At 41.3% G+C, this 27,298-nt stretch overlaps 2 protein-coding genes across 5 annotated transcripts in view; both read left to right on the plus strand.

Annotated features, from left to right (window-relative positions):
- atxn7l1 (ataxin 7-like 1) overlaps positions 1–3,125 on the plus strand; it is a 29,201-nt gene extending 26,076 nt beyond the window's left edge. For both annotated transcript variants that reach the window (XM_041964292.1, XM_041964291.1), the window contains one exon: positions 1,235–3,125. In XM_041964292.1, coding sequence (XP_041820226.1) covers positions 1,235–1,252 — 18 coding nt within the window. In that variant the 3' untranslated portion in view covers positions 1,253–3,125. The remainder of the gene's footprint in view (positions 1–1,234) is intronic.
- A 10,072-nt stretch (positions 3,126–13,197) lies between these two features.
- znf800b (zinc finger protein 800b) overlaps positions 13,198–27,298 on the plus strand; it is a 29,141-nt gene continuing 15,040 nt past the window's right edge. For 2 of the 3 annotated variants that reach the window (XM_041963873.1, XM_041963872.1), the window contains exons 1-2: positions 13,198–13,332; positions 25,599–25,710. In XM_041963873.1, the coding sequence (XP_041819807.1) occupies positions 25,654–25,710 (57 nt within the window). In that variant the 5' untranslated portion in view covers positions 13,198–13,332; positions 25,599–25,653. The remainder of the gene's footprint in view (positions 13,333–25,598; positions 25,711–27,298) is intronic. The other variant, XM_041963874.1, reaches the window with a different exon arrangement.

Genomic DNA, 27,298 nt, shown 5'->3' on the forward strand with positions numbered 1-27,298 from the left:
TTACAAGCTCCAGAGTTTGCCCGGTTGTCATGGAGATAACTCAGCTGTCATTGCATGACCTGCCATTTTTAGCCATACTAGCAACATCTAGTCACTAAAGTAAAGGTCAGTCAGACATTGTTATGAAATTTGGTTCAGGCATTCACGGTCCTCAGAGGATGAATCCTACTGGCTTTGGTGATTCCTTGACTCTGGCTCCCCCCTCTGGCGCCACCATCAGGTCAAAATTTTACTCTGACCAATACTTTGATTTATGACCAAGTACCTGCAAAACCAATGAAAGCCTCAGCCACACAACACAAGTCCTCCGTTAAAAATTTTGCTTAAGGAAAAGTACAGAACTATTAACATCAACCTTTAATTCAAGTGCCAAAATTAAAGTACTCACTATGCAGAAATGGCCCGTTTCAGGATAATGCACACTGTTGGATTATAATTACAGATGCAGTCATGTGTACAGGACATCACTTTAATGTTGCAGCTGGTAAAGGTGAGGCTAAGTTTGATTACTTTAATCTGTATATTGCCTTACCCCTGGGGATAAATGAAGTCTCATCTTATCTTGGCCTGAAGTGGAGGGACAAGTGTCATATTTTCCTCTGATTAGTAGTGGAATAGAAGTATAAAGTAGCAGAAAATGAATGACAGTACTTGAGTCAGTATACATAGTTACTTTCCACCCCTGGCATCAGCATGTTAACATCATCATTGTTAGCATGTTTGTATGCTGACATTCATACATCACTCAAATCACAGCTGCTTCCCATAGCTGCTTGTGTGGCTGTAGACTTTTAGCCTTGGTAACTTTTAGCAGTCTGCGTTATAACAGATATAACGCTGAAATCACAGTGCTACAAACACCGGAGTCACCAACAGCCTTATATTCAGTCATGATTTTGGTGGGAAAAGGTAGTTTAATGGCATATTCAATTTGTTGCTCACTGCTAAGTTTTATAATAATAACAGATGAAATTCAGCTCAAAATGCTTTACATCAAAGAAATTACATGCACCAAGTGCTTCACAGAAAGAAGACATAGAATGAACATCATTGAAAATTAATGGAAAATAAAACCCTTAGTAATAGTAAAAATAAGATAAAGATGCATAAAAACAGGGATAAGAATGCTGTGATTAATTAAAAGCAAAAAGTTGCTTCACAAACAGTAAAAAAAGTCATTATTGAATCAATAATAAATTACAGTTAATAAGCCTCTGTCTCTCTCTCCCCACAGGCCAAGTTACATCACTGACAGAAACCAGTTTCACAGACTGAATGTTGGGCAGCTGTGCAGGCCACTACCGTTTGTGACCTTTGACCTCACCACTCTTCCACTGACGGCACCAATCAGGCTGCCTCGTCTCGGCGATGTCACCCCTATTTACCCAATGACAGTTCAGTTCACCCGCTGTGACTCTGGAGCCCACACAGTTGGCCGGTAGTCACTTCCTACTCTCCACCTCTAATTATGGAGCATTTTGATGGAAAGCCGCCGTGCATCACTGTGGCCGCGGCCTTTTCAGAACAAGGCAGTGGAATCCGAAAAACTCGCCCTCTGAAAAGGGAATTTGCCTCGCAAAGTTTTCAAGGCAATTAATAACAGCGCCACTGTACAGCTCCTGGGGAGACAAGTTTTTGTGAACAACCAGAGTTCATGTTGTGATTGTTGACCGTGTTCCTGGTTGCTGTGTCCGGTCAGCTGAGAGGGGAAGAGGTCTGTGATTGTTTTTGGAAGTTAGATGGTTGAAGGACCTACTGACACGACTACTGTAGGACTCAGCCTTCTGCTGTACCACCCCCGCCATTACTCCTTATTCTCTCTTTCTCTTAAATTGAGCTTTTCCTCAAAGATGGAAGAGACAACAGCAGCTGTAGTTGGGTTTTATCCAGCTTTTTCCTCCTCTTTCAACCTTGTCCCTTTTCTATATTTCTGTCCATCTTTCTTCATATCAAACAACTTAGTCTCCATCTTCACAGCCCTCTTTTTTTCCTTTCTCCCCCTCTCTCCCTGTCCATCCCAGCATGCCCGTGCTCAAAGTGCACTTACTGCCCTCGCTTTCCATTGCTTCCCTCCTCACTGACTCCAGAGCAGTCTCCAGCAGTGCCACACGAGGATCTGTTCACTCAAGGGAAGGAAAAGAAAAGCCTGTGTTACCAACGACGCAGCGTCAATGCATTGTATTTCAACATAGGAAGATATCCGATTTCAGTTTGATTGTTTTTTTTCTTGTTCTGGTTTTAAATGTTGCAAGAAACACAAACCCATGTTTGTTTGTCAGGACTTGCATCCAAAAAGGAATTATTACTACGGTGTTGGATCTTTTTTCTTCTTTTTTGTATAATAATTTATGGATCTTAAAGGATTTTCTAACTGACCGTTGAGGTTTGAGCTACAGAGACTTTTTGAGCAAAAAATAATTTCTATGGCATTTTGAAGAAATGTTGAAAGTATTATGAGGAGTTCATATTGTTGAAAATGTGTACATATCTGTTATTTTTGTATTTATTAATAATTTCCCCTTTTACTTTGCTACAGAGAGGAAGTGTTTGTGCCCTCCTCCTTGGTCTGTGTTGAATGATATTGGTGAGATTGGCCTGGCTTCTCAAATCTTCAAGACTGTGTTCATTAGCAAATTTTAAATTGTATACTAATTAATACTCAAACACAAAGCATGGACTGTGGCTGCTGTGTATTTCGGCCTGTGGTCAATTCTAAAAATTACTTTATTTTAGGTCTAATAACTAATTGTAGTCAAGTCTAGCTAGTTATGTTGCCTGAAAAAATATCTTAACTCAAGGCTTTCAACCACAGTTTGCATGCTGTGTCCCAGCTCCATAAACGTCACTGATTATAGTACAGTATGTACTATGTACTAATCATTACAGTATACTGTTTTTAGTTTACAGCTGATTCCAAAAAAGGTGTGTAAATGCTGTGTAAAGCATAAGTAAAGCAGAAAGTGATCATTTGCTAATCATCATTAACATATATTGACATATAAAAAAAGTATTTGTTTTGCCTCATCAACTTCATTGATTTTTTTTGTAAATACCAGCTTATTCTGAATTTGATGCAGCAACACGTTTCAAACAAATTGGGACAGGAGCAACAAAAGACTGGGAAAGATGTGGAACGCTCCAAAAACACCTGTTTGGAACATTCCACAGGTAAACAGGTTGATTGGTAACAGGTGATAGTATCATGATTGGGTATGAAAGGAGCATCCTGGAAAGGCTCAGTCGCTCACAAGTGAGGATGGAACACTTTGCAAAACCTTTCATTTGGAAAATTATTGCATTCTGTTTTTATTTGCGTTTTGGAATCAGTTGTACAAGGAAACAGTAAATGATACCATATACGGCTGTCAGGTGTCTGTCACTGCAGTCAGACTGCAGCTTTATAAAGCTACTGACAGAACAGATTCAGGAAACAAGCAGGAAAGCAAGGAAGCAAAATATTTTTTCCAAATATTTAATAGTGATTGTGAGTTTCTGTACATTTTTTTGCAGCAATGAGCAGCTCGTTTTTGTTTTCAGTGCCTGCTGGCTTTTTTTGAATCCACTTTGAGTCACACTTTTCCAATGTGAACACACTACATACTCAAAACCTGCACAGAATTAGTATGTAGTTTGAAATCGGGTCAGAGCCTTCATCAGCAGATGGAGTTTACTCCGTTGCCGTGGAGATGGCTCGTGTCATCACTTGACCTCAGTACTTAAATCTCATTCGACTTTCAATCTCGTCAAACTGAAGAGGTGATGCTCCAAAGTGTCTGTTGACAGTCATGTTTCAATACCAGTATTTCTTCACATTTCTGGTCACTCGCTGGTTTGGCTCACGCTAATGAACACAGGTTGATGTTTGTGAAACCAGGTCCTGGTGAGTATTTTCATATAAAGGGCCCCACATTCCTGTTTGCCTGTGGTTCCACCCTTTTTCATACTTCTTCCAATGCTCAAGATTATAGCTATATTCTTAAGCTGTTTTTATCTTCCCAGGCCGATTGGTCTAGTCTCAGTGCGATTATAATTGGTTGTTGTGTGTGTAAAATCAAAGCCAGGTCAAAATGCATTCATTTACTTGTCAGCTGCACCCACCAAGCTTGGTGCCAGGTCCCCTCGGGTGGCTCAGCAGTTCACTGCACTGAAAATTCAGCACAGCCATTCCTGTGAGCCTGTAATGCCTTTTAAAAATCTGCTAGATGCACCCATGCAGCATCAGGCGTCCAAAACAAGCGCTGACTGAAGAGACGACGCTGAAGTTTTGTGGGAATATTCACGCTCGCCACGACAGCCTCCAGAGTGACACGTATCGTACATGATGAGATTTAACTGAGGATGTCATATTGTGTCTACGCAAGGAAAATGTTAAATTCATTAAATGCGAGGCGATTGCTTAAATTGGTGTCGTGGATGCCATAATGTGTCACAGAACAAATGGTGCAAGCCTTCAAAACGTCTGAAAAGTACCTTGTCTCTTCGTCTCGTGTTGCTGATAAAGCTAAAGTAACTGAAAGCATTTTGATTTGCTTGATGGCAGAGTGAAGCTGTGAGCGACGCTCCCACCTGGTACTTGTCAACTGCTTCAGTGGAAATAACATCTAGAATTTGTTGGGGTTTTTTTATTTTATTTTATTATTATTCTTTTGTCTCAGAAGCATCTAAGCACTAATGATGAATGAATTGTACATAATCAGCTGTATTTGTGTTGTGCTTTTCCCCAAGTGCTTCCCATGATGACACTTTATTCATCAGTGCGTGAGATCGTCTAATAGCTCTTAGATCAGTTTGGTGATACGAGCCTGGTGGTCTTTATTTCACTGAAGATACACGTGGTTTATCAGTCAACTGGGTAACAATGCAGCAACTACAGAATAGGCAAATCTTTTCTCTTTTCCTCTGTTCAAGGCAGCATACCAACAGATGTACCATTGTGTAGATATTTTATCTGGGTTTAATGACTGAAAATCATAGTTGAGGTGAGACTGTATGTTCATGCGAGACGTTCCCCCCCTGCTCCTCTCACGTGTATCTACAGATCAAAGATGGCGATCTTAGCGCTAAGATGTTTTTGGGAAATGCCACCCTGACTTACTGTTTATAGGAACAGCAATTTACAGTCTTTTGCAGCTTAAATTCAGACAAAAGCTCATGGATGTTGATTTCAGAGCAGTCGTGTGTCGTTTTATTTGCTGGAGGTATTAACAGTTTCCTTTTTTAAACCCCCCCCCCCCTCCTTTTTTTGCACTTTGTCATAATGCCCAGATCTTTAATCAACTTCTATTTATATAAATATTTGAGATATAAAAAAAAGCTATCTATATATTTGTAAATGTGTTTCTGGCAACTACAGTGAAAGGAGATGAAGAGTATAGTCATGGTGAGTTGGCCCCTAAACCAGCGCACTGTTGTTGTTTGTATCTGATCCAAACTGTCGGTGAACGTTGAATGTCTGAAAAATGCCTTGAAAAGAGTTGTGGGCTTATTCAGTCTCACTGCAGTTGGATCAGAAAATGGATTTCCCATCAAAACAACTGAACACTTGCTGTAAAAAAAAGAAAAGAAAGAAAAACAAAAGAAAAAAAAGGTCTTATATCCAAGCTTTTATTAAATGATTGAAAGTGGATGTTGTGTTATTTGTAAATCAAAGATGCAGCTCTTGAATTAGAAGGAAAATCCCACTGATGATGAATGTTTGTTTTGTAAATTTGTCACTATTGCAACTATCTGTCGGGTGTTTTCACATGATATTTTTGTGTTGCTGGAGAAGTATTCTGTGGCTGTCAGTGTTTCACAAAGGAGCTTCAATTATATATTTTGTGCTTGCATTTTACCAGATGCATCTGTAATTGTCATTTTTATCACTGAAAACACCGAACTGTGCTGAGGCCTATCTGCCTCCCAAGCCGACGCCTGAGAGTAGTTGTGTTGTCCAGTTTTGTTGACAGGATTTCAGTCCACTACTTTGGTCCAGACGGAAAATATCTCAGCTGTTGGATGAAGAGGATCAATCCTCCTGACTGTGGTGATCCCCTGACCTTTTCCCCCCAGAGCCACCAGCAGGTTAATATTTCAGGCTTTTTGTGAAACGTCTCTATTGGACGGATTGGCACAAACATACAGATATCCATGGTCCCCAGAGGATCAACCCTAATGACCTTGATGATCATCAGGCTAACGTTTCAAAAAGAATGATGTCGCATTAGTGTTTAGTGCTAGGGAGCAAATGTAAACATGAAACCATGTTAAACTAAGATGGTAAGATGGTTAACATTTCTCCCACGCATGTTAGCATTCTGATGTTAGCATTCAGCTCAAAGCACCGCTGTGTACTACTGAAAACCTCACAAAGCTGCAGCCAATTTGAGTTTTATTTAATTTTATATCTATCGCCAATTTTAAAAGTGCAGCAGCACTCAAGGCTTTCCATTTCTGTGAATCAGTGTCAAGTTGTGCTGGACAACAAACATAGTGTACAGTACTGCATTAAAGTTAAAATTTCAGTGTAATCGAACCAGATCCTCCTTGATTGAGGAAAGAAAGCAACTCGGTGTGTGACTCTGAAGCTTCCTCTGCACGGCAGGATGACTTGCCAGGTGAAGGTCCAGCTTTTGAGGCTGGTAACACAAAAGCAGTATTTGTTCTCTTGACGCTATAACTCAGCAGGCAGCAAATCACCCACTGTATGTTGTCAGGGAAATGAAATGGAAAAACTCATTTTGCGGGGCACATAATTAAGTGCATAACAAGTGATCTTTTGGGAGTCTCTCTTGGCGCCTGTAGTAGGAACTAAGCTAATTCTTTATTCAGTCCTTTATCAGCCGCTTAACACTGTGTATTAGTTGGAAGTACAGTTTTTTAATCACAAATATGGGCTCAAACCCCTGTCATGGCACATATTTAACACCTTGTAACATGACGTTGAATCCCAGACCAGGCCCCATCAGTGATGGAGCCGTCATTAACCTTTGACCTCCAGGGACGACAGCGAGAGAATTCATGATTCCTTCACAGACAAAATTGCCTCTGATAACATCCATCTGATGTGCTGTAAGATAGATAAAATGGGAAGCCATGATAAAACATTGAGTCAGATTGTTCTGCGGGGCCATTTTTCTGTCCTTCCCTCTTTATGGCACTGATTTTATGTTGTTATTGTTTACAGTGGAAAGCGGCCCACCGAGACATCATCTCCGCTCTAGCTGGTCATTCAACAAAATCCTCAGCCGGCCTGAGGAGGGGATCAGTTATCAGAGGTTTGCTCAGCGCTGAGCGTTTGCTCTCCTGTGCAGTTTTACTCATCCTTACCTGTTAGGCTTTATGAAAAGAAGTCAGGAAAATGTAAATCATGCTTTTTTTCCTCCTGATACTAACAACTTTAGCAACGCATTCCTTCTCTTTGTCCTCATTTACAGGCTGAAGGGATGTGTTAAACTCACAGAATGGCCTTCTTCTGAGGATTTACTAAGTCAATTTGGTATCTGGTTAATTTCATTTATTTTTGCAGTTGCTGAATCTTCTTGATCAAAAACCTCAAGACAGCAATTTGCGTCTTGTGTTAGATCTTTCATATCTAATTGATTAAAGGGAGAAATCAAACACATTTAACATCATACTTAAAACAGGCTCGTTTTGATCTTTTTACTGATTAAGTAAATCTTGAAAAATTGTAACTCACGCCTTATTAACAGGCTTCATTTCCTGTCTGCTATGTTTAATGCTCATTAGATCGACTCAGAAAGGGAGCACAGCATTTACCTCTGTATTATCATCCCTGGGAGGCTGGAGATCAGCATTTGCACATTAAACCATAAAAATGTACTGTAAATAAAAAAGTAATGTCTTCTAATGACATTATTTAATATCTGGGGATTCAGACACACATAATTCTGAACACCAAACACACCTGGCAGCATTTATCTGTCTTTGCTCCTTTTTTTTTTTTAGCAACATTTTGCAAACCGTGATGACTGAGAATTGTCTTCTGCTCAGCCCTCGCGAGTGCTTCTTGCCGCTGTTGCGGAGAGCAGCTAATTTGCCCTCACGTCTGAGTCAGATGTGACTGTAGACCCCCAGAGAGTGGTGACTAGAGACTGAGTTAAAAAGAAAAACACGATGAGATTGCAGCTGACCACAGAAAGATGGGAAAATAATGGTCCCACATGCCCCCCGTTTCGCGCCAAAACACTCCTCATAAATGCTAAAGCAAGATAGCAACATAGTCTCACTTTAAAACATGTTTCCTGCTGTTCAGATACACAATGTATCCTGATTCTACTGTGATCCTGATTCAGAATTTCAGTCCTTCTAACTTCAGTTGCCATTTAATCTGTTCCAAAGATCAATCACACTTATTTTATTGCACTTCCTTGTCGGCTTTCGACTGCAGTTGCTTAATGACAGCAGCATCTTGGGGTTTTCATGACACTGTTTTATTGAGTTCTCAAGATAACTTTGCTGTGAACCGCTGGCCCATGATCCAGGTTTTATCCTGACAACTCAGTGAAGCTTGGAACAGGCTCAATAAATCGGTATAATGATCACAGTCTCGCCTCAACTCAGATGTTGATGTTTTTCTCTGCTTGGTGAGCGCTTAGGCTGGAAATCATGCGAACAATGTCAGCAGCAGGTTGCTAACTATGAGCCGTCTGATTGATACTACAGCAGCTGTCAAACTGTCCTTCAAGTCCTGTAGTTCAAGTGAGCTTACACTTCCTTTTTCACAGTAATTCTCTAAGCCGAGGAGAGGAGATTGCGTGCGACGAAGGTCAGACAAAGGCAGAATCTCGTTCGGCAGGGAGGGAAGAAAAGTTCAATTACACGTGAAAACGTGAATGCAAAGGGGCCTGTGGCCCGAACTCACAGCGCTGCGCGGCCATCGGCGCCTTGATGCGTGCAGCCCCACAGATTGCTCCAGCGTTCACATCTGAGGGTGACGGTTATGAGAGTTTTTCCACAAAAAGAGCTGCTGCATTATTTTTTCATGATCACTGTTCCGCACTGCTATGCCCACACCATTTCCAAACATCATTCTTTTCAGAGGAAAGATTCAGCCTAAAACATACTGTGTGGTTTGAACCCTTTTTGCTAATATTTATATGCATGTGTAAAGTCTGTCTAAAAGAGCCTGCTTTGGCAAACATATTAAACAGCACTGAAGCAATGGCCACAGTTACATGTACAGATGGCTCAACTGCCATCTATTAGTGCTCTCCAGACAAATCGCTACATCCAATTAGATTTATGTGAGCATGACATCCAGCAGGCATTTTCTACCCGCTGCTTTCCTCCCTGCTTGTTGCATTAATGGAGTGAAATGACAGACAGAAAAACACATTCCCGACAACATTGACACCTTGTGGTCAGCTACCTCTAACACGACCCCAGATCTCATCAGCCGCGTATCAGATCAAAAGCACTCAGGAAGAAATGCAATGCAGAGCAAATGACGCTAACGTCGAAGTGAGGAACTGCTCTTATTCAGTCTTCAGTTATTCCGATACTCCTGCTGGGATGAACAATTACTGCACAGGTCGTCCGCTGAATTCATAATCACAGCAGCTACCGTGCAGCATCCAAGGATGACAGATACTCACACGTCCGAGGTAGTCTGCAAATGAAAATAGACTTTACTTTTCCGTAGATGGAAGGAAACTTGAACACAAATCTGATTAGGCTGAATGTTAGGGGATTTTCATAACCTCTCCAAATTTGTCAATCATAATACTTCTGCTCTAATGCTCGTGCTGGAAAGCCTAACAGGGGAAAAACAAAAGATTGTATCAGTCTAATCTGCTCATCTTGTTTGTCTTTTACTAAGTGGACCCCACTGGAATCAAGTTGTACCCTAATCCTCAACAGTCCCTCCAGACAAGGCCCACTTGGAGCCCATGCTGTAATTATAAACAGGCTATTTAAATCAACAGTGTAAATTATCTTTATGCACAAAAAGTGTCCAAACATGTCACTAGGTGGTGTGATAAATGCAGCCTGCATGTAATTGAGAAGATAAAAGCTCTCGGCTCCATTCGGCGACGTCCATGAATGCCGAGGAGTTTCTCCCCCCATTGCAAACAGCATTCTTATGATAATGGAATAATGCTGGTGCTTTAGTTAATTGTGTATAGGCGATAGTGGTGGGCACCTTTTGTTGAGCGCTCTCATGAGCCTAAAGGAAAGAGCTGGCAGGGATTATAACTCCTGTAGAACTTCTCAAATTCCCCCCAACGGCCGCACTTTCTGCCCACTTTTGCATTCAGTGAGTTGAGTGTTTTTCTTGAACTGATTTGAGATTTTGTAGGATGCATTCAGGATAGGCGGGACATTTTTTGCGCAATTATGCACATAAGTGACGTCTATCCAATGCTGCACAACGTGGAGGCTAAACGAGATATTGTTGTGAGTAGCTCCAGATGTTGCCAGAATAAGAGGGATGTTTTGCTAGAGGTGTAACACACCAGTTCACATTGTGGCCAAATGAAAATGTCATCACGTTCTGCAGCTTAGCTCAAGTGGGACACTTAACTATACTCTCTTAACTATGCTTATATGCTCTCATTCGATATCAAACTGCAGGGTTCCAGTTGCAGTTTAATGCAATATTCACTGTCTACATTTTAGATTTTTAAGCAACTGAGCTGCTACAGTTTTCTCATTAAAATTAGTTAACAGGTAGGATAATTGGCTGCTTTGACAGCAGCTAACCTGAGATCCTGTTCATGGTTTTACCAAGCAGCTAATCACTATTGATTAGCCCATACTGAGTTGCCAAAACAAGTACTATTGCATACTAGTACTCCAAATGGGTAATGCTGTAACTCTCAATATACACTATATAAAGTACTATAAAATTTGGGGAAAGCTGGTAAAAAAAAAATAATAATAATAAAAACTTTTCCTGCACAGTCATACAGTCTTTATTTGGGTCCTTTTCTTACAATGCTACCAAACTGGAGGCCTAATATTATACTTTGAGATTGTACTTAAATACTAAGTTACACCACTTCCAAAGTATATGTGGAAGAAGTAGAGTGGGCCTCCATATGTTACAGAGACCTACACGTTTTGTCTTGTTAAAGCACTATCACTGTGTAAAATTGTTCCCATGAAACTACTATATTATACATTTGTATCAACCCTGATCAGTAGTACATCTGTAATACTTGTGTCACAACTTATTTCACTTTCAGTAGTGGTTTAAACAGTTGTTGAGGGAAATGACTTATAGCTTCTATAAAGCTGTGGTGACACAGCATTGCACTAATGCACCAATAAAGTTTTATAAGCTATATTATTCGACCACAGCCTTTTGTCCAATCAGTTGACGCCACTTTTTTCCTGGTTCCAAAACATCTTATCAAGTCACTTCAAATCTGTCTATGTGATTATTCTCACATCAATTGGATATATTCCCCGCATTTTTATCATCACCTCTCCGCCACCCCCACCTGCAGAAACTCACCCACACCATCACCTTGTAAGTAAAACGATTGGGCCAGCTTCCCCCTAATATTCACCGTTTTTCATCCAACAGAAAATGCAGATTAGTTAGTGAATGCATTAGCTAGCTAAATGTAGCTTAATATCTTGGTCGGTCTGGGGCTTGTTAACTTTTGATAGTTAATTAATATTCAACTATGTTGTCATGTGGTCACAGGTGTTTGACATATTCAATTTTTATCTTCCAGCTGATAAGAACTGATGGGCCGAAAAAAACAGTCTATAAACAAGGTAAGGACTTGGTATCAAGAGGTTGCATTTCCTTGTAAACAGTTTTGTGTCAACAGTAACTGTTGTTATTGGTTTGAAAAAGTATGATAACTTTAAAAATTAGTCGAACTGCAGCGGAACAAATCAAGCTAACCGAGCGGGTCTGTTTGTAGCTGCTGCTGCGCTTTTGCGGTTAAGCTAGCTAGCTTTTCGTGAGAAATGGCACAAGGTTAAATTTATCGCGCACCTGTTATTTTATTGAGCTGTAATATCACATGACATTGACCATCTTCGTGGTTTGGTTTCTTGGGCTGTTAATACGCTAGTTAAACGTAGGGAAAGTTATTGTGAGGGGAAGACTAAACCGTTATTTTACATAAATGACGCGACGCTCGCTAACGGTAATTCTGCTACTGCTAAACTCTCGACGTTAGCAGAACGGCTAGCCAGTAAATACGACATTGTATGAGTTAAGAAAACTCCTGTTTAACGCTACATTTCCTTGCCAAACAATTAAAAACATTTAAATGTGTTTTGGATGCTTCCAAATTTGTTTACAGAGGAGCTGTGTGATCACAGAATAAACCTTATTAGCATAACAGTTACCTATAATCATTGAAGGTATTTTGTCAATAATTGATTGGCTCAGTGGTGCTGGTATTGGCCTTCCAAACTCTGCATGAACGCGTATGGGGTTTGAAAATGAGACTCAAACCACTAAATCAGCACTGTGACAAGATGAATTTATTATCAGTAGCTGCCAAAGTTTTATTCAGGGTTCCTAGGATGGACTTCAGTGGGTCTCCATCCAAATGAAGGGTCATTAACTTATTCCCACATTTGTACTGTGCAGGAGGTGATGCTGAACAAGGTTACAGTATGATCGCTTGTGTTTTTTTGATATTTCTAAACAAAGATAAGAAACTTCTCAAATTCAGTTCTTCAGAGGGAATGTTACCAAATGTTGGACTGTGGTGGTCTGTACATGTGAGTCCCCTTTTTGGAGAAAACTGTAAACCCATGATCCGTTTAACACGTACTGTGTGTCATGGCATTTAATCTTGGCAACAGATTTCTTAATATTACTTTCACTTGAGTCCTCTAATTGTCACTCTGGCGAAAGAGAAAGTAGTTTATTTAATTGGTGATATAAACTATTTTTAAGTTTTATAAGTCTTGTGTTTTGGGAGGGTGTATCCAGCCCGGTTTTATTTTGCGTTTGCGTCGTGGACTCTCGTGGAGAGCTGCGTGTCCTCGGAAGGGTTGCGCGTTTTGGGGGATAAATCAGCGTTACAACCGTGGCCTTTGGTCAAAAGCTGGAAAATTACAAAACTTCCCTTAATCGAAAGAGGTCAGATGATTCCGTTTTTCGCAATGTCGCCCTAAAGTGCCGGCATTTCCAGCTGAAATTGGAGGTAGAGGGTGCACCTTTGCGCAGAGACCGGTTTAATGCTGAGAGGCTCCTCTGGGTGCACAAAGACAGCGGCTCGCAGACGAACTTGTTCAGAGTGAGCCGGGGACGCTGGGAGGCGAAATAAACAATCTCCGGACGTGAAGTAGCCGCGGCCGCGCAGTTTTACCTCTTCAAACACACTATTCCACCGCCCATCCAACAGATACAAGGTAAGGACTTGTTTTTAGTCCGTTTCAGCGGGACTGGATGGCTGCGGAGCGGGTTAAACCTCCTTCGCTTTGGCTTCCCGAGCATGGTTGTTTTTGCAGAAAATGGCGTCATCGCCCTCTTGTTTCTGCCTGGCCGCGATGGGGAGAGGAATAGTTTCAGAGAGTTGTAGCAGCCTTTACATGGAGCGTTTGCCTCCTCGGACGGGAAATTACCTTCTACGATGTGTTTTATTCAATAGTGAATCGTCAAAATATGAGATAGTCCGTGGTTTCGCTCGGTAGAAGGACGCGCAAAGATGGAAGGGTCACCGGTCCTGTGCGCCAAGCTGCTTCTTGGAAAAGGTGGCACGGAGCCGCAAAACGCAGCGTTTTACATTCGTAATAATGCCATCCTCACCAACTCTTGGCTAACCCAAATGACCGAAGATGGTTTAGTGTTGTCACCAGAGTGGTGATGGATGTATTTATGGGAATGCTGCACCTTGTCTTTGTGTGCATTTTATTCGGGTTAGCTCGTTTTTACGCCGCACTCCCCTGCCATGCTGCAATCGTTATGAGGGGCCTCTCTTCCACGGCTTGAAAGGTGCATTTTGCACTTGGCTTTTCCTCTGATCAAGTCAAGCTGCCCCTTTGTTGCTCAAAATCGTGGCGTTTTTCGGCTGACAATATAAGCGTGTAAAAAGAGATTTTCGGGGATAATGGGGGGCGATGCAAATCGTGCCATGAGAACGGCGACTGCCCTGCGCTCTGGTTCGCTACTTGCCAGACGAGGACAGCCTGAATGAGATAAAAAATAAAAGTCTGTCGGACGAATCACATAGTTTGCACAAAACTGGGGAAGTCCGGCGCTGCGCAATGATTGTGCTGCTGCTTTGCGCAGAGCACTGTGGCAGCTGCTGTAACCGCCGCCACCATTTCGCCGCGATATTTTTTGTGTGTGTTGGCCAACCTTTTGTAAATAGTTGGGGACTCTTGGATAAAAGAGCACAATAGTATTCATGCGGGCCCTTTATGGCCTGTGAATGCGGTCCTAAGTCCCACTCCGGCTGTCCTGTCTTTCCCCGTCAGCTACGTGCATGCGTCCTAGCACTGGCCACCACACATCCACCATAGCGAGGCCACTCGGTTCCCTGTGAATACGCTCTGCCTGGTTCCTCCTGTGACCAAAAGTCGAAGACTGATTCGTGCGCGTGAGTGTTATGGTACAGGCCATCACGATCAACTCGAAACAACGACAAAACATCAGCCACGGAGACTGCACATCGCTCTCCCCGTGCACATTTTTATTAAGTTTCCTGAGTTATGCAACCGCATCCCTGTAGAGCCAACTGCTCATCCGCCTTTATTTACTCGCCACCCACCATCGGTGGGATATTTCTGCGTGTAATATCTGGTGAATTGGACCAGTCCCCGCGGCGACGACACTGATTGAGGAAGATATGTCATTTGCAAATCACCCAGTGCCATTTGCGTCACAGCCCGCGGCCTCGCACGCCCATGGGGGGCGATGGAGTTGCAAATGGAGACTGTGTGTGTATGTGTGTGTATGTGTGCTGACGCTGCCCCAGCTGAAAGGGAACCAATAGACACGGACCCGGGCGGCAGCAATCGCCGTGCGCTTCCACTCTCCAGTAGTGCACCGACTTGGGATTGTGTATCAACACGGAAGATCGCGCAGTTTATTCGGGATGGTTAGGTTTCCCTCGCCCTGCCTGGGATGCGTAAGTGGATGCGTGCACACACTGGTTAAACCTGCTTTAGTGCTCGACAGGCCAGCCGGAGAGGAGTATATCCGTCCGGTCCTTCCCTCATGGTGCTCGGTGCATGTGGCTATTGTGGAGTCGCTCATGTGTGGATAAACGTCTTTCCACTGGATCGTGATGATATGACCGTAAAACCTTTATTAACAGCGCAGAGGATAAGGTTGGATTATGCCTCGGACACTGGATACACACCCGCGTCGTTTTTATGACATCCACAGCGCGCCACGCGTTTCTGGTATGGAGATGAGCAGGGCGTTTTTATCCAGGAACGTTTTATTTGTTGCTGTTGCGCTTTTGGGCACTGCGCATGGTTTCATCCACCAGAGCTCGGAGAACTTACTCACGAGGCAGAAAGTCCAGAAATCCTCGCAATAGAAAGTGCAAATCTGGTCTGGTCTGCACGGAAATCAGTTATAGATTGACGTTGTGGGGGAAATGTATCTAAAAAAAAAAAAAAAAAAAAAAAAAAAACCAATTATGCCGGTTGGCAAAATGCTGGAACCATCACAGCTCTTCTCATGATGTGATCTAATGTAGCCAGTGGTAAACAAGAAAATATAAAGACAGACTTTAAGAGAATGAATTAAAATGAATAAATATGTTAAACTGCAGCAATTGGGGAGTATTGCAACACAATATACTACAATAGTGCAAATACACAGCATTTTGATTTTTGCAATTCAGTTTAATTAGACATGCAGTTCAATCTTGCCTAATGTGGCTAAGTCTATATGTTTACATAAACTTTATTTTTTAATGTAGATGGCAGTGCCCACTTCCTGTGCTTCGTTAAAAAGGCTGCAGGTGCAGTCAGGTTGTGTATTAAGTATTGTTACGGGTGTGTATTGGCACAGGTGCAAATCAAGGAATAGAGATTGCTACCTGCACCCTGGAAACATTGTCCCTAAGGTAGAGATTCACCCCAGAAGGCCTGAGTCTGAGGAGAGTTTTATCTTTAATAATTTAAGGTGCAGTTCAAGGTTCATTGTTGCAACTTCACACGTGCATTTGGCTGTTATTTTATGTTTGTCTGACTGGAATAAGAGTAATTCTGACACAACAGAGATGGCTAGTCTAACCTTGAGGAGGAATATGAACGGGTAACTGGGACATGAGTAGAGATAACAAAGTGGGTTATAAGGAACTAAAATAAAATGGAAAGAAAGACTAGCCTGAAGTTGATAGAATCACCCTGCGTATTTCAAATACTTTATATTTGTTGTTCCATATATAAACTATTGTTTGTATACATAACATGTGCAAGTCTTTTGACTGCCTTAGGTGGCCTCCCATTATCCCATAAGACTTGGGGTTATAGCAACCCGAGATAAGTCTTTCTTTATTAGAACAGCAGTCAACACTGTCTGGCTATTCCTTAATAAAGTTTCCCAGATATAATTTTTCTTGTTATTTATTTATTTATTTTTAACCAGAGTGGCTGTTGACTGCAACAGTTCAATGATGTCACTGCATGATTCAGTCAGTTTAATGATGTAGTGCTGTGTTCAGTCACTGAGTCACCTCATCAAGCCAATGTACAAGTTAAGTCATTCAACAAACCCATTAACCTGTAACCTGTCAGCAAGGAAGACAGAGGCACAATAAGATATCCATTCACTCAGGCAGCCGCAAAGTCAGTGTCAGACAGCCAGTAAGCAAGTCAGCTGCACTAGTTATCCAGTTAGGCTTATTACCTGCAAGCCAGGAACCTGCGCTCAGATATTTCAAGAGCCACAGACCAGTTAGTACGTACACCAGCCTAACCTAAACTGTTGTCATGCTTTGTCAGTGGTGATGGTGAACACTGTTCCCAGCACAGCTCCACCTTCCAACAAGGCCCTACTTTCTGTCGACTGTGACAGAACATGCTTCGATTACTTGGAGAAGATGTGTTCAATACTGCTCTTTGAATATCACGGGAATTACTGCTTTTTTGCCTCTTATTGACTTCACCGTACACAGTGCTTAATTATACTTTTGCATGTGATTTTAGAGGCTTGATTTCAAAGATCATAGGCTGCGCATCCACACCTGGCCTGAAAATGCCCATTATGTATCTCCCATGGCTATATTTATTTAAATCTGTGTCCGTGTTCCTCTTCCACACTCTGCTGCTGCATCTCTTTACCTTGCTCACGTGCTGTGCGCCTGCTTTGACAACGACACATGTACACTGCAGAATTTCCTTTTATATCGGGTTTTGAAGATCTAGTGGCAAATTTAGTCAAAGCCAACTGTTTGGTGCCCGCTGTTCTGCCACCAAGTGTGTTCTGCCTTGGTGGTGTGATGAAAGTTATCACAGAAAAACGAATGGAGCTTATTTCAGACCCTTAAAACAGCATACTGTATGCTTCAGTTTTGTAAACTTTGTTGAGCAATCGAATCTGGGTAGAAACTGAAAATTGCTGTTTGGGAGTTTCCTGGCATTTCAGTATTTTGGTAATGTTGGGAGTGTGTGTGTGCACACAACTCTGCGTGTGTGTCTGTGTGTGTGCGTGTGGACTTATCAGGTATTTCCCAGTTTCCAAAGAAATCCGTGTAGAGTATGATTTGTCGCCACAGTGATTAATGTTAGTGAGGGCACGGTCACACATGTGCAGGCGAATGGGCATTGCCTGCCAAGGCGAACCTGTCACACTGAATGTGGGCAGTGCATGATGTGACAGTGACAGCCAAGTGGGGTCGACCGCACACACTTTATTGCTATTGGCTGAGGCTGCGACATCGCCAGTCGAACTTCACCGAAGTTTTAACTCCACACAAAGCGAAGATGTAAATTTGCTTTACTCTTCTGCTTGTTTTCTCTTGTTGTTGGGTACAGAGATGCTGTAGTGTAATTTTAGTGAATGTGCTTTATGTGTGTAGTGTATGTGGAGTGATTGCTTTCAGATGTGGTGGTGGTCTAGACTAGATATGCAACATCATAATACAGCTTCATCTTTTCACTTTTTTGTGACATACAAGTGTACTTTGTAACCATATAGTATTTTCTATATTTGCATTTTGTCTTGTTTTGTCAAGTAGAAGGTGTTGACATGTCAGATGACAGATCTTGAAGATCTTGACTCGTGAAGTAGATGGTGATGACATGACAGTCAGCTTCAGTTCCTAGTTTGCCAACATTTGGAGAACCAGAGGGAGTCAAAGCTCAGAGACACAGAACATGAACATTCAGTAATACTGTGTGTACAAAATGCCCAGGGAAAAGGTATATTTTTAAGCACAGGGGAACTCTGTCAGTAGGACACATTATTGTTCCCATCCTATCTTGTGGTCAGGTGGTATCACTAGTGTGTCTGCCAGCAGTCAGCATCATGAGTGAGTGTGGAGTCCCTCCATTAGGAGGAAGTCCTGTCAGACCGCCTCCACGCAGCGGAAATAACGATGAGAAGGCAGTGGTGATTGCAGGCCCACATCAGTTGGCTCTAGAACCACAGAAATATGCATGTATGCATATCATTCAGTACATACCTGCATACTCAGACATGACGAAACACGATGGCTGAAGTTTCTTTCTTAGGTAGAGAGCAGAGAAGCGGAGGCCTCACAGAAAAAGTTCTGCTCTTCTGACATTGATTCACCTCATTTGTTGCCTCGGAAAGGGCAAATGGAGATTTGTCTCCAAAAATAAGAGATGTTCCCAAAAGGGATAATGCTTTTACAAATTGATTTCTGCCTTATATTCACAAAATTCACTATGGATTATTACTGGAGATAGAACTTAAAGATATTTGCTTCTCGAATACGTAACATAGGAAGACATCAGCAGGTGTATTTGTGAGATACTAAGGAAAGGTTGTGGATTTTTTGCTGAGATGGTTTGTATGTGAAAATAAACACTTTAATGTGTCATGATCATGAAAGTATTACATTTGGAAATTATAGATTTATTTGAAGGGTTACTGACGGAGTGAGTCATGAAGCCGGATCAGTTGCTGGGCAGCAGGGGAATTGATCAGGGTTATAACTGCGTATGGCCTTTTTTTTTTAGCCTGAAGTGATAAATTCTTAGGATGGTCAGTCTCAGATTTTTATCTTTTTTTTTTTTTTTTTTTGCCTCAGGCATTAGGTCACATCTCCCCCATTCATTTCTAACAGAGGCTTATTTTATTCATCTTTTGCAGTATTAAGTATTATTTTCTCAGCATTACTCTCATCATCAAAAGTTGTTACTAAGCTCAGTACGGAGTAGGAAAGAAGGAAATGCTATTTTCAAATCTGTTTTTTCCCCCCAATCGATCTTTTGAAATTGGTCTTTCAGCCTGTGTAGAGCAGAGAATAACATTTCCGCAGCACATCATGGGACTTCTAGAGCAATCTCATTTTTTCTTGAGTTGTCGTGCGGATATGTTTTTTCTTCAAATCAATGGTCTGGACACCAGTGAGCACAGCTTTCCAAATATTTAACACCAAAACATGAGTAAGTTTAAGTTTGGACAGAAAAGACTATTTTGGCATTTAGTCAATGTAGAATAACTTAACATTTGCAAAGAAAAATTAATATGGAGGCATCTGAGGTCGGAATTTCTTATCCGACAACATCACAGCATCCAGTGTAAGCAGTAAGTGTGGAACATGGATTGGGATTCGGACTATGGGTGCCAACCATCCTCAAATCCTCACTTTGAGCCCAGGACGCCTTCACTCTCATTACCTGACTCAGAACGGGAGTCACCACTTCACAACCACGTCTGTCTGTTGCCACGGAAACGGGAGAGTCCCTCGTGTTTGTGTGCGAGTGCGTTATTGGCACGTGTGTGTGTGTGTGTGTGTGTGGCACGATGTGTTTGTTTTAAACCTTTGTAGAGCATAAATCCTCTTCAGAAGTAAGTTAAGAGAGTGTTGTATACAGTATGTTGTCAGACGGTCGTCCACACTGGGGTTTTTAAGCTTCGGTCAGCACCGGCAGACCACTGCCTGTCAGGTTTTTATGAAACACTTCTGAACAAAGTAATTAGGCTGCTCCTGGTCCTCGGTTGGGATTTGCAACCTTCTCTGTGCCACGGCGCACTCGAACAAGACTTCAAATCCTAAGACAAACCTAGCTGTTGATTATCATATAAAAATGCCGCTGTAAATGTAAATGAAGGCAGTAAAGTAGTGTTTGTTGCTGTGATTGTGACAGACCTTTCTCATTCTGCCCATGCAGGACCTACTCATATAAACAGTTTGTTGTTAAATGGCATGTACAAGTGATTATAAAAATTCATAAGTAATAAAATGGGAAAAACACTCTTGACCTAAGAATTATGATGCCTTAATACAGACGAATTAAGTCATAAGTTAAAGTATGTAACTGAAATGAATTCTGTTCATTATATGATCCAATTTGTGTTGTTTTATTTTTTTTTTTAGATTAAATTATTTTTATTGGCATATTCTGAGCACTAACTGACAGGGAAATCCACTCAGCAGCTGCCTCAGGTTCTTTATGCAGGTCGCTGGCCAGTATCATTCTTTGTTGCACCTGACTGTGTAAATCACCTGCTGTAAACTATAATATTCTCTTATCCAACATCCCCATGATTGCCACATACTGGTCACGGACCGCTTCTCTTTCGCATAAATTAATGTGGCCTGAGTCATTCCCTCTTTATATCTAGCCCTTTACTTCTCTGCTCTGATGACACATTGTTGCGAGCTGTGCAATTAATACTTTCTAATTACACAAAAAACAAAATATTCTAAATAGCAAAGTGGGCCTCTTATGTGACTGCTGAAACTGCTAAATTAGTTTTGTCTTTGCTGATTCGTAGCAGCCGGACTTGAAGCCCTGGAGTGTGAAAGTTCGTCTTTACACGCCTCCTCTGTGACATACATCAGGCTGAAACGAGCATTTCATTTCAAACAAGCATTTCATGTTTAAGTTTTTGCAGTTGAGGGAGTTTGACTGGAACACTCGTTTGAGCAAACTTGGGTTTAAGGATAAGAATAGGAAAATGTTCTTGAATTAGGCTCATTGACTTCTGCAAAAGCTCTGTTTTACCAAGATGCTCCCAAATGCACAGAAGTTTTCATTGGCAGTTTTTCATCTTCAAAGTATCCTTTTGTCTGAAATTTCTGATCCATATATATTCCCTGTACCCACTTACTCCTATTCAGGATGACAGGGTGCTTGAGTGTTTCCCAGCGTGCATGAGGTGAAATGCTGAGAAACAGCCTCAACAGGTCATCAGGGGCCACAGAGCTAACAAGCTAACACACAATAGAGAGTCAATTTCACTCAAGCTCACACTCACAGCTAAGACCGATGTAGAGGGTTAAGAAAGAGATAATTAAGCCTGAGTTTGAAATTTATCATTGCCTTTAAGCATTAAAAAAATTAACATTATTTTTGGACTAAAGCAATACAACCCTTAAATGAGGTTGCTGCAGTAGTCAGTAGGGTAGGCAGACTTTCCGGTCAAAGTCCTAATTTCCCATTATAGTTAATGGCTAGTGCTAATCTCCCCCCTGATATAAATAGAACCTAGAAAGGTGCATAATGCATTAATATGCCTGCACTTAATTTTGCTAGAATATAAATTATTTTTATCTAATAGCTCTGTTAGAAATTAATTGTCTTCATTACAGTTAAATTTCAACAAGGAAAACCTGTGCTCAGAAATGGGTCAGGAATAAAGTCCCTAAATCATACTTCACCTGTAGCATCTCTCTGTGTCTTCATCTATCACACAGACTTTGATTCAACTGTGGTTTGAGGTATAGGATATCTGCTGAATTAGTGAGGTATGACACAAGTTAACAGCAACTTTCATCATCCACGTTTAGTCTGGACCGCTACTGCATTCTACTCCTGACAGACCAACGTCCCATTGTCTACTCTTCTAAGGTTACATCTTTACTATGTCCTCAGTATTATCAAACCTGTTTGATTTCTGATCTGTGGTTGGACCTGGTTTACCATCGAAAATTGTTAATTGCATATTTGACTCTGACTGTGGGCTGCAAATGCCCGTGTGTTTTCATGTCCATCCAAGATGTTATAAACATCTATGCCTGGCTTTCTTAAAATATTACTGCAAAGATTATTATGCACAAATGTTATTGTTCCAACTGACACAACTGCATTTTGTATGTAATTTCACTGTGTGATGTTTGCAGTTGTCAATAATGACTGTCGACCATAAAGTAAAGTGACTTACCCTCAATTGCCAAGCCACCATGACTAAAGATCACGTTGGACTGTGACTCTAACATTAGATCCAATCATTAGAGAAGGTATGGAAAACCAAGTTTCAAGTCAAGTGCTGAGAAAACACATGTGCAGTCATGTTTTTTGTTCTTAGTTTCTTGCAAAAACTCTGCGGAATCACATTGACACCACTATGTTCAGGACCATACCTGTGTGATAACATGATTTACACAGCTGTTACCTTGCAAAGTATTTCATTTCCCATTTTAGAGCCACAAGAGCAATCTGACCTTTGTCTTTTCATGTAAACAGTGGCTACGTGTTGACACTGTTCTGGCAGGTAATTAAGTTAGTGAAGTTGTTGTTATCTCTGCCAAGGAGGTTTTGTTTTTGATTTGTTTGTCTGTCTGTCTGTCTGCAAAATTATGGAAAAACAACCCAATTTTCATGAAGCTTGGTGGTGGTGTGTAGCAGGGTCCAGGAAGAACCCACCAAAGTTTGGAGCAAATCAAAATTACAGGGTGGGTCCACAAATTATCTTTCATTTTTATTCAAATTGCAAGATATAGTGCATTCGGACTTGGTGGAATAAAAGCCACCTTCAAATCCAGTAGATGGAAGTAAAGTTCAGTAGTGACAAAACACAGCCAATACTAAAAACGCGATGACTCCATATCACAATCCGCCTTCATGGTACCAGCAATCCTCTGGTGTAACATCCACACATAGTTGCTCAAACTTCATACAGGACACAGTTGTTATGGAGCTCCTGGGGACAGTGTTTTCATGGAGAACTGGTACAACTGTAATACCAGCAGAAGCCAGTAACACTTTTTTCTCAAACTAAGGTGGACCTATGTAAATGTGAATAGACAGGTGTTATGCAGCTGATTGTACTCTTCCTCATATTCATATGTGAAATTCTAATGTTTTTGGAAATACATCCATACGTATATAGTGGTTGTGCTTCCAGATTTGCATATCATGGAAGCGTGGACTATCGACCTTGGTGGATGTTTGCGCTCTCTGAGTGCCCTTCTAGTTTTCATTCATAATCATCTCACCTGCTCCTCTTTGCTTCAGCGACTTCAATTACCAGGCAGATCTCCACATGTGTGCATGCCATAGTGAAACAGTACCGCAAATTCACATTGTTTGTATGATGACATATGTTGCGTTGGGGCAACCCCCCTGTGGCTGCTTGTGTGTGTTGCTCTGTGTCATGTTGTTTGGAGACCTCACCAGACTGCAAAACTTTTCAACTAGAAAAACATTGTTAGTACAAGCTTTGTCTCCCTCTGCTGCAAATTCAGTGGAACTACAAATCGCTGCAAATGGGATATTCCCCTGCAGGTGACATTGGCTGTTATCATGGAGGCATCTGAGGTCCCCACCACGCTTACTTTTTACTCTGTTGGAAGTTCACTGTAGGTGTAGGCTCAAGCTCTGCAGCTCACTTTACTTGAGTTTTAAAGAGATTACATTTCATATTTGAATCTTAGTTTCCCTTTAGTTGTGAGGCACAATGAGCATTTCTAGCTCTGAGCTTATGTATTTACTACTTCATGATAGTTTACCATAAAATCGCAGAATTAATATATGTATGCTGGCCCCAGCCTTAGAACAGATGTGATTTTTTATTAAAGAACAGTGCTTTCACCTTCTCAAATTCTGCTCAGTTGTCTGGTGTTTGTGTCTTCTTGTTCCAAATTTTCCACAAATCTGGGACACCAGTGGTCCAAACTGCATTAAGGACCTGTCAGTCGCAGCTCATCTAAGTAGACCACTGACTCTTGGATTGACTTTTGGATTATTTAAATTTTAGCCACTGACAAAACAGGACAAAGAAAATGTCAGGTTCTTAAAGTCGACAGTTATCAGTTGGTGAACTACCCTTGGTGTCAGCTAATGCTGGTCTTGTGTTTCTAGTAGATGTGACCATGGAAAACAAATTAGAAAACAGTGAGACTGTTCAGCATGCACAGTGCACTTGAAGCATGAATATTGAACCTGTGAAGTATTAGTGTGGTGTCAGGTGCATGTGGCTGAGTTTTAACATTGGCCGCCACTAGAGGGAAGCAAAAAAAATGTTGTGTCAGCCAGTGATGCTGTCATATAATGAAATGACATAAAATAAAACTCACATTTTTTGGTTGAACGTCTTATCTACTTTAATAAGTGTGGGTTCATAGATTACTTTTCATACCAAGACTGTACATTTGTCCCAGAGACCTTTTATGTATTGCCCAGTCGGGGATACAACATAATCAAAACTTGGTAAAATATTCATCCTGACACATTCTCTAATATACCAGAAATAAGGTGGATATCCGTTGATGCCCACTCACAGTATGTATTTCAGAGGAAGGTTCTCAGTCTCAGTAGAAGTGCCTGGTGTACTTACATCATAGCAGTACTTATTTGCATAAAATTACTTGCAGTATTTTCAATGCAGATCCACATATATATGCTGTAACAGTGTTTCTAGCACTGTTAGGTGCCCAGGGAAAAGTATATATATATATATCCATTAGCATAAGCTATGTTAGGAAGGCCAGTGCACTCACTTTAAATGCACACAGGGAAAGTATGCCTCATGCAGAATAATGGTGCAGGTAACATAGGATTAATTGTCGTGCCAGCAATATGGCAGGCAGCCAAATTAGCATTGTGGGAAACCTTTACTGTGACCTTAAAATATTCAGTTCTGTATTATATTTAGATCCAATTTGTCACCCAAGCGCTCTACAGCCAGTAAACACACAAAGCAGTTATGTTTACTGTGTATTTTCTTATTATACATGCTATCACAATGTCCGCACAGAATTGTGTTGTGGGTGTACAGTTTGCCAACAGAAGTAGTATTGTTTTTGATTCTCCTGAAAAACCTGGTTTTCCAGTTCTTTTAACTTACATTAATTTAATCTCTTTGAATGAAAAAGCATCTGGTTGGTTTATTTGTAGATGTCACCATATAACAACAGTGTAGAAGCAGCAAACTAAAACATACCTATGGTCAGCATTGTATTTTTATTGCATTGTGGTACACAAGAATTTTGCATTAAGAGAATGAACATGTCGTCAGCATTTCCATTGCTTTCAAATCTTAAAAAAGGTCCATGTGGAGCCTCATTGATGCCATACTGTATGTAACCATTGCATTGTTCTCTTTTTCCTTACATACACAAGTATCAATGATGCAGCAGGTTGTAGTGCAGCAACATGTAATGTACAGTTCATGACAGATCTTAGCAAAAGTTTTATTTGTTGCAGGCAACAGCTGGCGACAGTGCAAGCATGAGACATGAGAAGCGTCTGTCATTTCTTATTCTTAGCCCTTCTTTGGCTCATTTGGAGTGTTGTTGCAGGTTACAGGTGTGTGCTGGTAGTGAACGTGTGGTGCCGCAGGCCAGTCTTGGCAGCATGGTGAAGGCCCAGAAGTCAGCTGGGAGGAAGAGCTCTCACTGTCACCGCAGACAGGTACTGGAAAAAAAACAAAACAAGAGAACAATGTCTGGATGTTACCTTCCGGTCTCACTCCCTTCACTGTCAGACTGTGGAAAACACACTTCCTTTATGTTCAGACCCAGCTTGACCCCCACCTGTGCAACTTGTTACTTAAACTTTCATCATGCAATGGTCAGGTTTTACACTGTGTGTGTGTGTGTGTGTGTGTGTGTGTGTGTGTGTGTGTGTGTGCTTGCGTGTGTGCGTGCGTGTGATGCTTGGCTGATGAGTATACAGCATAATTTCCAAATTTCCACAACTGGGGATAAATAAAGTTTTATCTTATCTTATCATAATTCACAACAGAAACAGGTGCTCATTTAATGCAAGTAGTTTGTTCAGAAGTTATCTTAATTATGGTCTCACTTTACTTCCAAATAAGAATCATAATGAAAGTAACAGACAAGACCGTACTTTGACGTAAGGTATATTCCCAGTTTTATAATTGTGGAAAATGGATAATGTTAAATAACCAGTCATTAAAATTCTAATCCACCCTCTTTAATCCAAGTTTCACCTATCAGAGCAGAAAGTGGAATCTCATGACTAGTCCACCTACTCTAATCAGGGCCCTTTCTCATGCTTCCTGCTCATCCCCTTCCAATGAAAAGTTAATAAGAAGTGTGAATACTCGATAATTGACTGAAACTCATACTCACTGAATGGTGGCATTCCCCTAGGTTTCTTTTTACTTGTGCACTGGGCAGTCAAGATGTTGAAGTTTTCTTTTCTTGCCATATAAATCTAGAGATTTTGATAAAATAGCTCCCACTTTATTTTATTTTATTTTTCCCATCTCATCACTCACAGGCTGTTAGTGTTATCAACCATAATGAGTTACGTGTGTTGTAAGCTATTTTGTACTCATTTGATTATGTCGCATGCATGTGTGTGCGCATGTGCTTGTGTGCATGTGTGCGTGTGCGTCCAAGTGGCCTGTGTGTCCTGTGGTGATGTGCTGTAATGTGCCTGAACGGTGGGAGTCATTTATCCCTCTTCAAGGGCAGCGAGGACACGACGAGGGAGAGAGACAGACACAGACAGAGAGAGAAAATGAGGATAAATTGGTGGGTGTGAGGGGGGGAGAAAGATTGGGGACTTAGAGAGAAAGGAGGCCTGGTCAAGAGACACAGCTCCATACACACAAACACACACAGAGAGAGACAGATGTATGTGTGCACACTGATGGGTTGGTGTGGAGTCACTTATCTGCTGAAGGGTGGCTGTGTGCGACAAGGTTAATGTCCCCCTACAAAATCTCTGGACGCTCAGGAGACATGACGGCCTCTCTCTCTCTCTCTCTCTCTCTCTCTCTCTCTCTCTCTCTCTCTCTCTCTCTCTCTCTCTCTCTCTCTCTCTCTCTCTCTGTTTCTCACCCACTGTGACCCTTCTTTCTGCTCAACAATATATTTTTTTTCCCAGCATGGCTGAAAACTAATTTTGTTTGTGATGGACACTCTTTCCTCTGTTGGATTTATGCCAGTATTTATTTATTCATGATCATGTATCATTTATAAGATTTTCTGTGTGTGTGTTTGTTTATGTATTACTTTTTAGTATT

This window comes from Chelmon rostratus, chromosome 22 (genome assembly GCF_017976325.1).
Source record: "Chelmon rostratus isolate fCheRos1 chromosome 22, fCheRos1.pri, whole genome shotgun sequence".
Taxonomy (NCBI): domain Eukaryota; kingdom Metazoa; phylum Chordata; class Actinopteri; order Chaetodontiformes; family Chaetodontidae; genus Chelmon; species Chelmon rostratus.